Here is a 14064-nt window from a genome sequence, read left to right on the forward strand (position 1 = left end):
TATCTACATTGGTTCCGTTTGTGTCGCGCAAAGGCTCGATAAAAGCTATATATTCCTAGTAGTTTTCGCAGTCTGCAGTGGGATTACATCGTGTATTTCACGTTTGTTCAGGACCGTTGATTAGGGGCAAGTGAATACTTGGTGAGAGACCTTTTACAGTTTGTTAATTTGGTAATATTTCGTTAACTCATGTAAATACGTGAGAAAGTAAATGCTTTCAAAAATTACCATAAGCTTAAATCGCAACGTAGCCTGCATAATAATCAATCTCAAACTGTATTAAAAAAGAAAAATGTTCTCCCTAAGAAAAACATGCATGTATTAGACATTTTGTATGGTCATGGGTACACATGCTACTAGACATTTTTTTTGCTTCATTCAAAATCAATAAAACTCATGTCCCAACCTTTCTTCAAGCTGCTGAACACAACCGTAAACTTGCCTCAACCCTCAGACTTACCGTTTTCCTAACCCTAACCCTAGCTGAACCCTAATTTGAGCCCTTAACTCTAATTTGAAGCCATTGGTACCATTGAAAACACCTGAAAACCCATTTAAAATGGATGGGAAACAAGGTAAATATCATAAATACTATAATTTAAATGCAAAATCATATGTATGAGGCCATTTAAAAAAGAAAAATGTTCTCCCTAAGAAAAACATGCATGTATTAGGCATTTTGTATGGTCATGGGTACACATGCTACTAGACATTTTTTTTGCTTCATTCAAAATCAATAAAACTCATGTCCCAACCTTTCTTCAAGCTGCTGAACACAACCGTAAACTTGCCTCAACCCTCAGACTTACCGTTTTCTTAACCCTAACCCTAGCTGAACCCTAATTTGAGCCCTTAACTCTAATTTGAAGCCATTGGTACCATTGAAAACACCTGAAAACCCATTTAAAATGGATGGAAAACAAGGGAAATATCATGAATACTATAATTTAAATGCAAAATCATATGTATGAGGTCATTTAAAAAAGAAAAATGTTCTCCCTAAGAAAAACATGCATGTATTAGACATTTTGTATGGTCATGGGTACACATGCTACTAGACATTTTTTTTGCTTCATTCAAAATCAATAAAACTCATGTCCCAACCTTTCTTCAAGCTGCTGAACACAACCGTAAACTTGCCTCAACCCTCAGACTTACCGTTTTCCTAACCCTAACCCTAGCTGAACCCTAATTTGAGCCCTTAACTCTAATTTGAAGCCATTGGTACCATTGAAAACACCTGAAAACCCATTTAAAATGGATGGGAAACAAGGTAAATATCATAAATACTATAATTTAAATGCAAAATCATATGTATGAGGCCATTTAAAAAAGAAAAATGTTCTCCCTAAGAAAAACATGCATGTATTAGGCATTTTGTATGGTCATGGGTACACATGCTACTAGACATTTTTTTTGCTTCATTCAAAATCAATAAAACTCATGTCCCAACCTTTCTTCAAGCTGCTGAACACAACCGTAAACTTGCCTCAACCCTCAGACTTACCGTTTTCTTAACCCTAACCCTAGCTGAACCCTAATTTGAGCCCTTAACTCTAATTTGAAGCCATTGGTACCATTGAAAACACCTGAAAACCCATTTAAAATGGATGGAAAACAAGGTAAATATCATGAATACTATAATTTAAATGCAAAATCATATGTATGAGGTCATTTAAAAAAGAAAAATGTTCTCCCTAAGAAAAACATGCATGTATTAGACATTTTGTATGGTCATGGGTACACATGCTACTAGACATTTTTTTTTGCTTCATTCAAAATCAATAAAACTCATGTCCCAACCTTTCTTCAAGCTGCTGAACACAACCGTAAACTTGCCTCAACCCTCAGACTTACCGTTTTCCTAACCCTAACCCTAGCTGAACCCTAATTTGAGCCCTTAACTCTAATTTGAAGCCATTGGTACCATTGAAAACACCTGAAAACCCATTTAAAATGGATGGAAAACAAGGTAAATATCATGAATACTATCATTTAAATGCAAAATCATATGTATGAGGTCATTTAAAAAAGAAAAATGTTCTCCCTAAGAAAAACATGCATGTATTAGACATTTTGTATGGTCATGGGTACACATGCTACTAGACATTTTTTTTGCTTCATTCAAATTCAATAAAACTCATGTCCCAACCTTTCCTCAAGCTGCTGAACACAACCGTAAACTTGCCTCAACCCTCAGACTTACCGTTTTCCTAACCCTAACCCTAGCTGAACCCTAATTTGAGCCCTTAACTCTAATTTGAAGCCATTGGTACCATTGAAAACACCTGAAAACCCATTTAAAATGGATGGGAAACAAGGTAAATATCATGAATACTATAATTTAAATGCAAAATCATATGTATGAGGTCATTTAAAAAAGAAAAATGTTCTCCCTAAGAAAAACATGCATGTATTAGACATTTTGTATGGTCATGGGTACACATGCTACTAGACATTTTTTTTGCTTCATTCAAATTCAATAAAACTCATGTCCCAACCTTTCCTCAAGCTGCTGAACACAACCGTAAACTTGCCTCAACCCTCAGACTTACCGTTTTCCTAACCCTAACCCTAGCTGAACCCTAATTTGAGCCCTTAACTCTAATTTGAAGCCATTGGTACCATTGAAAACACCTGAAAACCCATTTAAAATGGATGGGAAACAAGGTAAATATCATGAATACTATAATTTAAATGCAAAATCATATGTATGAGGCCATTTAAAAAAGAAAAATGTTCTCCCTAAGAAAAACATGCACGTATTAGACATTTTGTATGGTCATGGGTACACATGCTACTAGACATTTTTTTTGCTTCATTCAAAATCAATAAAACTCATGTCCCAACCTTTCTTCAAGCTGCTGAACACAACCGTAAACTTGCCTCAACCCTCAGACTTACCGTTTTCCTAACCCTAACCCTAGCTGAACCCTAATTTGAGCCCTTAACTCTAATTTGAAGCCATTGGTACCATTGAAAACACCTGAAAACCCATTTAAAATGGATGGAAAACAAGGTAAATATCATGAATACTATAATTTAAATGCAAAATCATATGTATGAGGTCATTTAAAAAAGAAAAATGTTCTCCCTAAGAAAAACATGCATGTATTAGACATTTTGTATGGTCATGGGTACACATGCTACTAGACATTTTTTTTGCGTCATTCAAAATCAATAAAACTCATGTCCCAACCTTTCTTCAAGCTGCTGAACACAACCGTAAACTTGCCTCAACCCTCAGACTTACCGTTTTCCTAACCCTAACCCTAGCTGAACCCTAATTTGAGCCCTTAACTCTAATTTGAAGCCATTGGTACCATTGAAAACACCTGAAAACCCATTTAAAATGGATGGAAAACAAGGTAAATATCATGAATACTATAATTTAAATGCAAAATCATATGTATGAGGCCATTTAAAAAAGAAAAATGTTCTCCCTAAGAAAAAATGCATGTATTAGACATTTTGTATGGTCATGGGTACACATGCTACTAGACATTTTTTTTGCTTCATTCAAAATCAATAACACTCATGTCCCAACCTTTCTTCAAGCTGCTGAACACAACCGTAAACTTGCCTCAACCCTCAGACTTACCGTTGTCCTAACCCTAACCCTAGCTGAACCCTAATTTGAGCCCTTAACTCTAATTTGAAGCCATTGGTACCATTGAAAACACCTGAAAACCCATTTAAAATGGATGGAAAACAAGGTAAATATCATGAATACTATAATTTAAATGCAAAATCATATGTATGAGGTCATTTAAAAAAGAAAAATGTTCTCCCTAAGAAAAACATGCATGTATTAGACATTTTGTATGGTCATGGGTACACATGCTACTAGACATTTTTTTTGCTTCATTCAAAATCAATAAAACTCATGTCCCAACCTTTCTTCAAGCTGCTGAACACAACCGTAAACTTGCCTCAACCCTCAGACTTACCGTTTTCCTAACCCTAACCCTAGCTGAACCCTAATTTGAGCCCTTAACTCTAATTTGAAGCCATTGGTACCATTGAAAACACCTGAAAACCCATTTAAAATGGATGGAAAACAAGGTAAATATCATGAATACTATAATTTAAATGCAAAATCATATGTATGAGGTCATTTAAAAAAGAAAAATGTTCTCCCTAAGAAAAACATGCATGTATTAGACATTTTGTATGGTCATGGGTACACATGCTACTAGACATTTTTTTTGCTTCATTCAAAATCAATAAAACTCATGTCCCAACCTTTCTTCAAGCTGCTGAACACAACCGTAAACTTGCCTCAACCCTCAGACTTACCGTTTTCCTAACCCTAACCCTAGCTGAACCCTAATTTGAGCCCTTAACTCTAATTTGAAGCCATTGGTACCATTGAAAACACCTGAAAACCCATTTAAAATGGATGGGAAACAAGGTAAATATCATGAATACTATAATTTAAATGCAAAATCATATGTATGAGGCCATTTAAAAAAGAAAAATGTTCTCCCTAAGAAAAACATGCATGTATTAGGCATTTTGTATGGTCATGGGTACACATGCTACTAGACATTTTTTTGCTTCATTCAAAATCAATAAAACTCATGTCCCAACCTTTCTTCAAGCTGCTGAACACAACCGTAAACTTGCCTCAACCCTCAGACTTACCGTTTTCTTAACCCTAACCCTAGCTGAACCCTAATTTGAGCCCTTAACTCTAATTTGAAGCCATTGGTACCATTGAAAACACCTGAAAACCCATTTAAAATGGATGGAAAACAAGGGAAATATCATGAATACTATAATTTAAATGCAAAATCATATGTATGAGGTCATTTAAAAAAGAAAAATGTTCTCCCTAAGAAAAACATGCATGTATTAGACATTTTGTATGGTCATGGGTACACATGCTACTAGACATTTTTTTTGCTTCATTCAAATTCAATAAAACTCATGTCCCAACCTTTCCTCAAGCTGCTGAACACAACCGTAAACTTGCCTCAACCCTCAGACTTACCGTTTTCTTAACCCTAACCCTAGCTGAACCCTAATTTGAGCCCTTAACTCTAATTTGAAGCCATTGGTACCATTGAAAACACCTGAAAACCCATTTAAAATGGATGGAAAACAAGGTAAATATCATGAATACTATAATTTAAATGCAAAATCATATGTATGAGGTCATTTAAAAAAGAAAAATGTTCTCCCTAAGAAAAACATGCATGTATTAGACATTTTGTATGGTCATGGGTACACATGCTACTAGACATTTTTTTTGCTTCATTCAAAATCAATAAAACTCATGTCCCAACCTTTCTTCAAGCTGCTGAACACAACCGTAAACTTGCCTCAACCCTCAGACTTACCGTTTTCCTAACCCTAACCCTAGCTGAACCCTAATTTGAGCCCTTAACTCTAATTTGAAGCCATTGGTACAATTGAAAACACCTGAAAACCCATTTAAAATGGATGGAAAACAAAGTAAATATCATGAATACTATAATTTAAATGCAAAATCATATGTATGAGGTCATTTAAAAAAGAAAAATGTTCTCCCTAAGAAAAACATGCATGTATTAGACATTTTGTATGGTCATGGGTACACATGCTACTAGACATTTTTTTTGCTTCATTCAAATTCAATAAAACTCATGTCCCAACCTTTCCTCAAGCTGCTGAACACAACCGTAAACTTGCCTCAACCCTCAGACTTACCGTTTTCCTAACCCTAACCCTAGCTGAACCCTAATTTGAGCCCTTAACTCTAATTTGAAGCCATTGGTACCATTGAAAACACCTGAAAACCCATTTAAAATGGATGGGAAACAAGGTAAATATCATGAATACTATAATTTAAATGCAAAATCATATGTATGAGGCCATTTAAAAAAGAAAAATGTTCTCCCTAAGAAAAACATGCATGTATTAGACATTTTGTATGGTCATGGGTACACATGCTACTAGACATTTTTTTTGCTTCATTCAAAATCAATAAAACTCATGTCCCAACCTTTCTTCAAGCTGCTGAACACAAACGTAAACTTGCCTCAACCCTCAGACTTACCGTTTTCCTAACCCTAACCCTAGCTGAACCCTAATTTGAGCCCTTAACTCTAATTTGAAGCCATTGGTACCATTGAAAACACCTGAAAACCCATTTAAAATGGATGGGAAACAAGGTAAATATCATGAATACTATAATTTAAATGCAAAATCATATGTATGAGGCCATTTAAAAAAGAAAAATGTTCTCCCTAAGAAAAACATGCATGTATTAGACATTTTGTATGGTCATGGGTACACATGCTACTAGACATTTTTTTTTGCTTCATTCAAAATCAATAAAACTCATGTCCCAACCTTTCTTCAAGCTGCTGAACACAACCGTAAACTTGCCTCAACCCTCAGACTTACCGTTTTCCTAACCCTAACCCTAGCTGAACCCTAATTTGAGCCCTTAAAGCCGGGCACCCACCGCACGCGTATCGACCGCGAGCGCACTACGCGCGTATTACGCGCGTAACTGAAGCGTAGTTGAAGTACTGTTATTACAACGGCAGCGGGCGACGTCGTCTCCACCAGATGCGAACGCGTCGCGTACCGGCTGCGAAGCTCGCGCGACACAAGCGAACTGAAGCGTAGTTTTTCGCTTCTGTTCTATTTTTTCGGCTTGTCGCGCGTCACGGTGGCCTGTTTATACACAGAAATATGCTCTAAAATGCTAGGTATACATGCTCTGATTTATATTTCATCCTTATATTACTGGGGGTGTGTCCCTAGTTACCTCCCAGATATTTTATAAGCAGCAAAAAAAAAAAATACAAGCCTTTTCGTTTTGTAAAAATAAATAAATAAATAACTGGAACCTGGGGAAAAGGCAAACTTAGTTTCGCTGTCTTATTTTGCGGAGGGGGTGGGGTAAATTTGAAAATACACCACAGAAAATCGTAGCCTATTGAATGACGTAGAAGTGAATGCACCGAGCAGCGGTTTGTTAGCTCGAATGTTGGAAGGTAGTTTTTAACCAACCATTGCTCAGCCTATTTGACTTCTCTGATGTCTTCGTTCGCCGTGCTTTCAAAAAGGGCTTGTTAATAAAAATCAGATAATCCACAGAGCTTTAAAAAAAATCAGATTATTTAGTGGTCTTGCCGATGAAAATGCACCTATTTTATAAATGAAGTTGTAAGCAAGCCTTTTTTGCACTTGTACTTCAAAGCTTCCGGTGTTCATGACGTTGTGGTGTTCATATCCCTTCAAGTTTAAACTGTTATCTTTTTGACGATGAACTGATTTTACTAAATATGATCATATAAATGTTTTGACGTGAATAACAAGACGACACGGGAATTCCCAATGGTTGATTATGGATTATTATTATTATTATTATTATTATAATCATTACATATTCTTCACAAAGTTGGCACGCTTGTTAACCAAGCAAATAAATTAATACCGTTGTTAGATTGTTATGCAGGCTACGTTGCGATTTAAGTTTATGGTAATTTTTTAAAGCGTTTACTTTCTCACGTATTTACATATAAAAAAATATTAAGAAATATTACCAAATTAACAGAATGAAAAAGGTCTCTCACCAAGTATTCACTTAACCCATAATCAAAAGTCCTGAACAAACGTGAGATACACGATGTAAGCCCACTGCAGACTGCGAGAGCTACTGGGAATATATAGCTTTTACGCAAGCCTTTGCGCGACACAAACGGAACCAGTGGAGACACCCTACGCGTCGCGTCGTGCTGCTTCGCCCTGCTGTTTACGCGACGCTTACGCGACGCGTGCGGTGGGTGCCCGGCGTAACTCTAATTTGAAGCCATTGGTACCATTGAAAACACCTGAAAACCCATTTAAAATGGATGGAAAACAAGGTAAATATCATGAATACTATAATTTAAATGCAAAATCATATGTATGAGGTCATTTAAAAAAGAAAAATGTTCTCCCTAAGAAAAACATGCATGTATTAGACATTTTGTATGGTCATGGGTACACATGCTACTAGACATTTTTTTTGCTTCATTCAAAATCAATAAAACTCATGTCCCAACCTTTCTTCAAGCTGCTGAACACAACCGTAAACTTGCCTCAACCCTCAGACTTACCGTTTTCCTAACCCTAACCCTAGCTGAACCCTAATTTGAGCCCTTAACTCTAATTTGAAGCCATTGGTACCATTGAAAACACCTGAAAACCCATTTAAAATGGATGGGAAACAAGGTAAATATCATGAATACTATAATTTAAATGCAAAATCATATGTATGAGGTCATTTAAAAAAGAAAAATGTTCTCCCTAAGAAAAACATGCATGTATTAGACATTTTGTATGGTCATGGGTACACATGCTACTAGACATTTTTTTTGCTTCATTCAAAATCAATAAAACTCATGTCCCAACCTTTCTTCAAGCTGCTGAACACAACCGTAAACTTTCCTCAACCCTCAGACTTACCGTTTTCCTAACCCTAACCCTAGCTGAACCCTAATTTGAGCCCTTAACTCTAATTTGAAGCCATTGGTACCATTGAAAACACCTGAAAACCCATTTAAAATGGATGGGAAACAAGGTAAATATCATAAATACTATAATTTAAATGCAAAATCATATGTATGAGGCCATTTAAAAAAGAAAAATGTTCTCCCTAAGAAAAACATGCATGTATTAGGCATTTTGTATGGTCATGGGTACACATGCTACTAGACATTTTTTTTGCTTCATTCAAAATCAATAAAACTCATGTCCCAACCTTTCTTCAAGCTGCTGAACACAACCGTAAACTTGCCTCAACCCTCAGACTTACCGTTTTCTTAACCCTAACCCTAGCTGAACCCTAATTTGAGCCCTTAACTCTAATTTGAAGCCATTGGTACCATTGAAAACACCTGAAAACCCATTTAAAATGGATGGAAAACAAGGGAAATATCATGAATACTATAATTTAAATGCAAAATCATATGTATGAGGTCATTTAAAAAAGAAAAATGTTCTCCCTAAGAAAAACATGCATGTATTAGACATTTTGTATGGTCATGGGTACACATGCTACTAGACATTTTTTTTGCTTCATTCAAAATCAATAAAACTCATGTCCCAACCTTTCTTCAAGCTGCTGAACACAACCGTAAACTTGCCTCAACCCTCAGACTTACCGTTTTCCTAACCCTAACCCTAGCTGAACCCTAATTTGAGCCCTTAACTCTAATTTGAAGCCATTGGTACCATTGAAAACACCTGAAAACCCATTTAAAATGGATGGGAAACAAGGTAAATATCATAAATACTATAATTTAAATGCAAAATCATATGTATGAGGCCATTTAAAAAAGAAAAATGTTCTCCCTAAGAAAAACATGCATGTATTAGGCATTTTGTATGGTCATGGGTACACATGCTACTAGACATTTTTTTTGCTTCATTCAAAATCAATAAAACTCATGTCCCAACCTTTCTTCAAGCTGCTGAACACAACCGTAAACTTGCCTCAACCCTCAGACTTACCGTTTTCTTAACCCTAACCCTAGCTGAACCCTAATTTGAGCCCTTAACTCTAATTTGAAGCCATTGGTACCATTGAAAACACCTGAAAACCCATTTAAAATGGATGGAAAACAAGGTAAATATCATGAATACTATAATTTAAATGCAAAATCATATGTATGAGGCCATTTAAAAAAGAAAAATGTTCTCCCTAAGAAAAACATGCATGTATTAGACATTTTGTATGGTCATGGGTACACATGCTACTAGACATTTTTTTTTGCTTCATTCAAAATCAATAAAACTCATGTCCCAACCTTTCTTCAAGCTGCTGAACACAACCGTAAACTTGCCTCAACCCTCAGACTTACCGTTTTCCTAACCCAAACACAAGCTGAACCCTAATTTGAGCCCTTAACTCTAATTTGAAGCCATTGGTACCATTGAAAACACCTGAAAACCCATTTAAAATGGATGGAAAACAAGGTAAATATCATGAATACTATAATTTAAATGCAAAATCATATGTATGAGGTCATTTAAAAAAGAAAAATGTTCTCCCTAAGAAAAACATGCATGTATTAGACATTTTGTATGGTCATGGGTACACATGCTACTAGACATTTTTTTTGCTTCATTCAAATTCAATAAAACTCATGTCCCAACCTTTCCTCAAGCTGCTGAACACAACCGTAAACTTGCCTCAACCCTCAGACTTACCGTTTTCCTAACCCTAACCCTAGCTGAACCCTAATTTGAGCCCTTAACTCTAATTTGAAGCCATTGGTACCATTGAAAACACCTGAAAACCCATTTAAAATGGATGGAAAACAAGGTAAATATCATGAATACTATAATTTAAATGCAAAATCATATGTATGAGGCCATTTAAAAAAGAAAAATGTTCTCCCTAAGAAAAACATGCATGTATTAGACATTTTGTATGGTCATGGGTACACATGCTACTAGACATTTTTTTTTGCTTCATTCAAAATCAATAAAACTCATGTCCCAACCTTTCTTCAAGCTGCTGAACACAACCGTAAACTTGCCTCAACCCTCAGACTTACCGTTTTCCTAACCCTAACCCTAGCTGAACCCTAATTTGAGCCCTTAACTCTAATTTGAAGCCATTGGTACCATTGAAAACACCTGAAAACCCATTTAAAATGGATGGAAAACAAGGTAAATATCATGAATACTATAATTTAAATGCAAAATCATATGTATGAGGTCATTTAAAAAAGAAAAATGTTCTCCCTAAGAAAAACATGCATGTATTAGACATTTTGTATGGTCATGGGTACACATGCTACTAGACATTTTTTTTGCTTCATTCAAATTCAATAAAACTCATGTCCCAACCTTTCCTCAAGCTGCTGAACACAACCGTAAACTTGCCTCAACCCTCAGACTTACGGTTTTCCTAACCCTAACCCTAGCTGAACCCTAATTTGAGCCCTTAACTCTAATTTGAAGCCATTGGTACCATTGAAAACACCTGAAAACCCATTTAAAATGGATGGAAAACAAGGTAAATATCATGAATACTATAATTTAAATGCAAAATCATATGTATGAGGCCATTTAAAAAAGAAAAATGTTCTCCCTAAGAAAAACATGCATGTATTAGACATTTTGTATGGTCATGGGCAGACATGCTACTAGACATTTTTTTTGCTTCATTCAAAATCAATAAAACTTATGTCCCAACCTTTCTTCAAGCTGCTGAACACAACCGTAAACTTGCCTCAACCCTCAGACTTACCGTTTTCCTAACCCTAACCCTAGCTGAACCATAATTTGAGCCCTTAACTCTAATTTGAAGCCATTGGTACCATTGAAAACACCTGAAAACCCATTTAATTTATTTGCTTGGTTAACAAGCGTGCCAATTTCATGAAGAATATGTAATGATAATAATAATAATAATAATAATAATAATAATAATAATAATAATAATAATAAATAATAATCCGTAATCAACCATTGGGAATTCCCGTGTTGTCTTGTCATTCACGTCAAAACATTTATAGGATCAGATTTAGTAAAATCAGCTAATCATCAAAAAGATAGCGTAACAGTTTAATCTTGAAGGGATATGAACACCACAACGCCATGAACACTGGAAGCTTTGAAGTACAAGTGCAATAAAGGCTTGCTTACAACTTAATTTATAAAATAGGTGCATTTTCATCGGCAAGACCACTAAATAATCTGATTTTTTAAAGCTCTGTGGATTATCAGATTTTTATTAACAAGCCCTTTTTGAAAGCACGGCGAACGAAGACATCGGAGAAGTCAAATAGGCTGAGCAATGGTTGGTTAAAAACTACCTTCCAACACTCGAGCTAACAAACCGCTGCTCGGTGCATTCACGTCTACATCATTCAATAGGCTACGTCTTTCTGTGGTGTATTTTCAAATTTACCCCATCCGGCAAAATAAGATAGCGAAACTAATTTTGCCTTTTCCCCAGGTTCCAGTTTTTTTTTGTTTGTTTGTTTTTTTTTCTGCAAGGACAATACAAAAACGAAAAGGCTTGTATTTTTTTTTAGCTGCTTATAAAATATCTGGGAGGGAACTATGGACACACCCCCAGTAGCCTAATAAGGATGAAATATAAATCAGAGCATGTATACCTAGTATTTTAGAGCATATTTCTGTGTATAAACAGGCCATCGTGACGCGCGACAAGCCGAAAAAATAGAACAGAAGCGAAAAACTACGCTTCAGTTCGCTTGTGTCGCGCAAGCTTCGCAGCCGGTTCGCGACGCGTTCGCATCTGGTGGAGAGGACGTCGCCCGCTGCCGTTGTAATAACAGTACTTCAACTACGCTTCAGTTACGCGCGTAATACGCGCGTAGTGCGCTCGCGGTCAATACGCGTGCGGTGGGTGTCCGGCTTTACTTACTTTGATTGTGGCCGATTTTACATGTACATTTAGCCTTAAAATCTTTCAGCCTTAAAATGGGAGTGTGCTGAAGTTAATACATAAGCTCCATGTACAGTACAATAAGTTAATACATAAGCCATTCCATATATAGAACTGTACATTAATACATAAGCTGTACTGTATATGTTATTATCTCAAAACATAAACATATGTTAGAACACACACACAAGTACGCACACATGCATGCACGCGTGCACCCATTGCATGCACACAGTCACACATGCACGCACACAGATATCAAAACAGATGCTCATAACACTGGCCAATATTATTTGAAGGACAATAATCCTTAGGATTACGGTCTGTTATGCAGTCTCATGAAATCCCGTTTTTATATTTTATTTCTGTATAAGGTGATTACTCAGTGTCCCTGTGTAGTATTCCACACTGGGAGGGTTATTTTCTAAAATGGGACAGTGCAAATTTCTAATACCATACTTTCACATATTTATATCATGTAATGTATATCTGTTGTCATTAGTGAGTAAAACTGAAGACAAGACTTTTAAAAATAAAGACATGGAAGGAACTTTAGTAAGTCGTATGTTCCTTGTCTCAAGGCTAAGTTCAATTATACTTCATGATAAAGCACAAGTCAAATAAACCAACTTTGGGTTACTGAAAACAATCAGGTTTGGTTCGATTGCTCCTTCATGGCAATTATAGGCTGAGCATTCAGTACAATCAGAGAAAGCACATACTTGTTTTTCACATTTGGGCATGCTTATATTATAACTCAAATTATAGGATTATGAATAACTTAAATACACTGCAGTACTCACAAGGAATTCATCTCTGATGAAAAACTTTGCCCTTGTCACTTTTGGGTCTTCTCCAGGCTCAGGAGTTGCTATTCAAGAGGAAAGATGCTTAGGAAAACTTTGATTTAAACTACACCAGAAGACAAGCGAACGTACAATTAACCAGTTTAGGGCATGTCTACACAGCGTATACATTATAAACAAAATGGTGGCTGTCATCTGCAGAGAAGCTATAAGCCAGTTGGATGCATGTAGTTAAGTTATAAACAACTTCATAATAAAGGTAAGTTTGTATTTGGCTATAAATTTGAATAATTTATTCCAATTTCTCCACAGAGCAGAAGTGCAATAACACTTCAAAACCAAGGTTTCTCAGACACATTTAATACATACCTTCAGTTGGTATGGTGTAACGAGCATATTCAGGAAAGTAGTCTTCAATTTTGGATTTCCCTGCTAACACCTTCTCAGCCAGCATGTCCTGCTTGTTCAAGAACAAGATGACCGAAATGGTCCGTAAAAACCTGTAAACGTGGGAAGAACTGGGTCAAACATCGGAGAGCAACACAGAAAGTTTCGCTAGGAGTACCACAGTAACTGGAGGAAACGGTAATGAATCTACCACAGGTGGTAATACCAGCAGTTCCATAGTAATTGGAGGAAACTCTAATGAATCTGCTGCAGTGTACATGTTGTTCTGTTCTCTCGCCGAGTTTCTGTCAATGTAGGCCAGTGACGCAGGGATGGCACATTTGAAATGTGGTGCTAAGCGGGTCAAACAGTCTTTCTCAATCTGGCAGGTTCCATCTCAGCACAGAAAGGTATACAATAATAGCCGCAATTCTTTTCAGCCAGTTCTTGCAATTGAATATA

The 14064-nt window shown here is 36.2% G+C and overlaps 1 protein-coding gene across 2 annotated transcripts in view; it reads right to left on the reverse strand.

The window, feature by feature from the left end:
* gnal (guanine nucleotide binding protein (G protein), alpha activating activity polypeptide, olfactory type) overlaps positions 1-14064 on the reverse strand; it is a 65583-nt gene that overhangs the window by 1580 nt on the left and 49939 nt on the right. For both annotated transcript variants that reach the window (XM_035415735.1, XM_035415736.1), the window contains exons 10-11: positions 13585-13715; positions 13213-13280 (exon numbers count right to left, since the gene is read on the reverse strand). In XM_035415735.1, the coding sequence (XP_035271626.1) occupies positions 13213-13280; positions 13585-13715 (199 nt within the window). The remainder of the gene's footprint in view (positions 1-13212; positions 13281-13584; positions 13716-14064) is intronic.

This window comes from Anguilla anguilla, chromosome 4, assembly GCF_013347855.1.
Source record: "Anguilla anguilla isolate fAngAng1 chromosome 4, fAngAng1.pri, whole genome shotgun sequence".
Taxonomy (NCBI): Eukaryota; Metazoa; Chordata; class Actinopteri; order Anguilliformes; family Anguillidae; genus Anguilla; species Anguilla anguilla.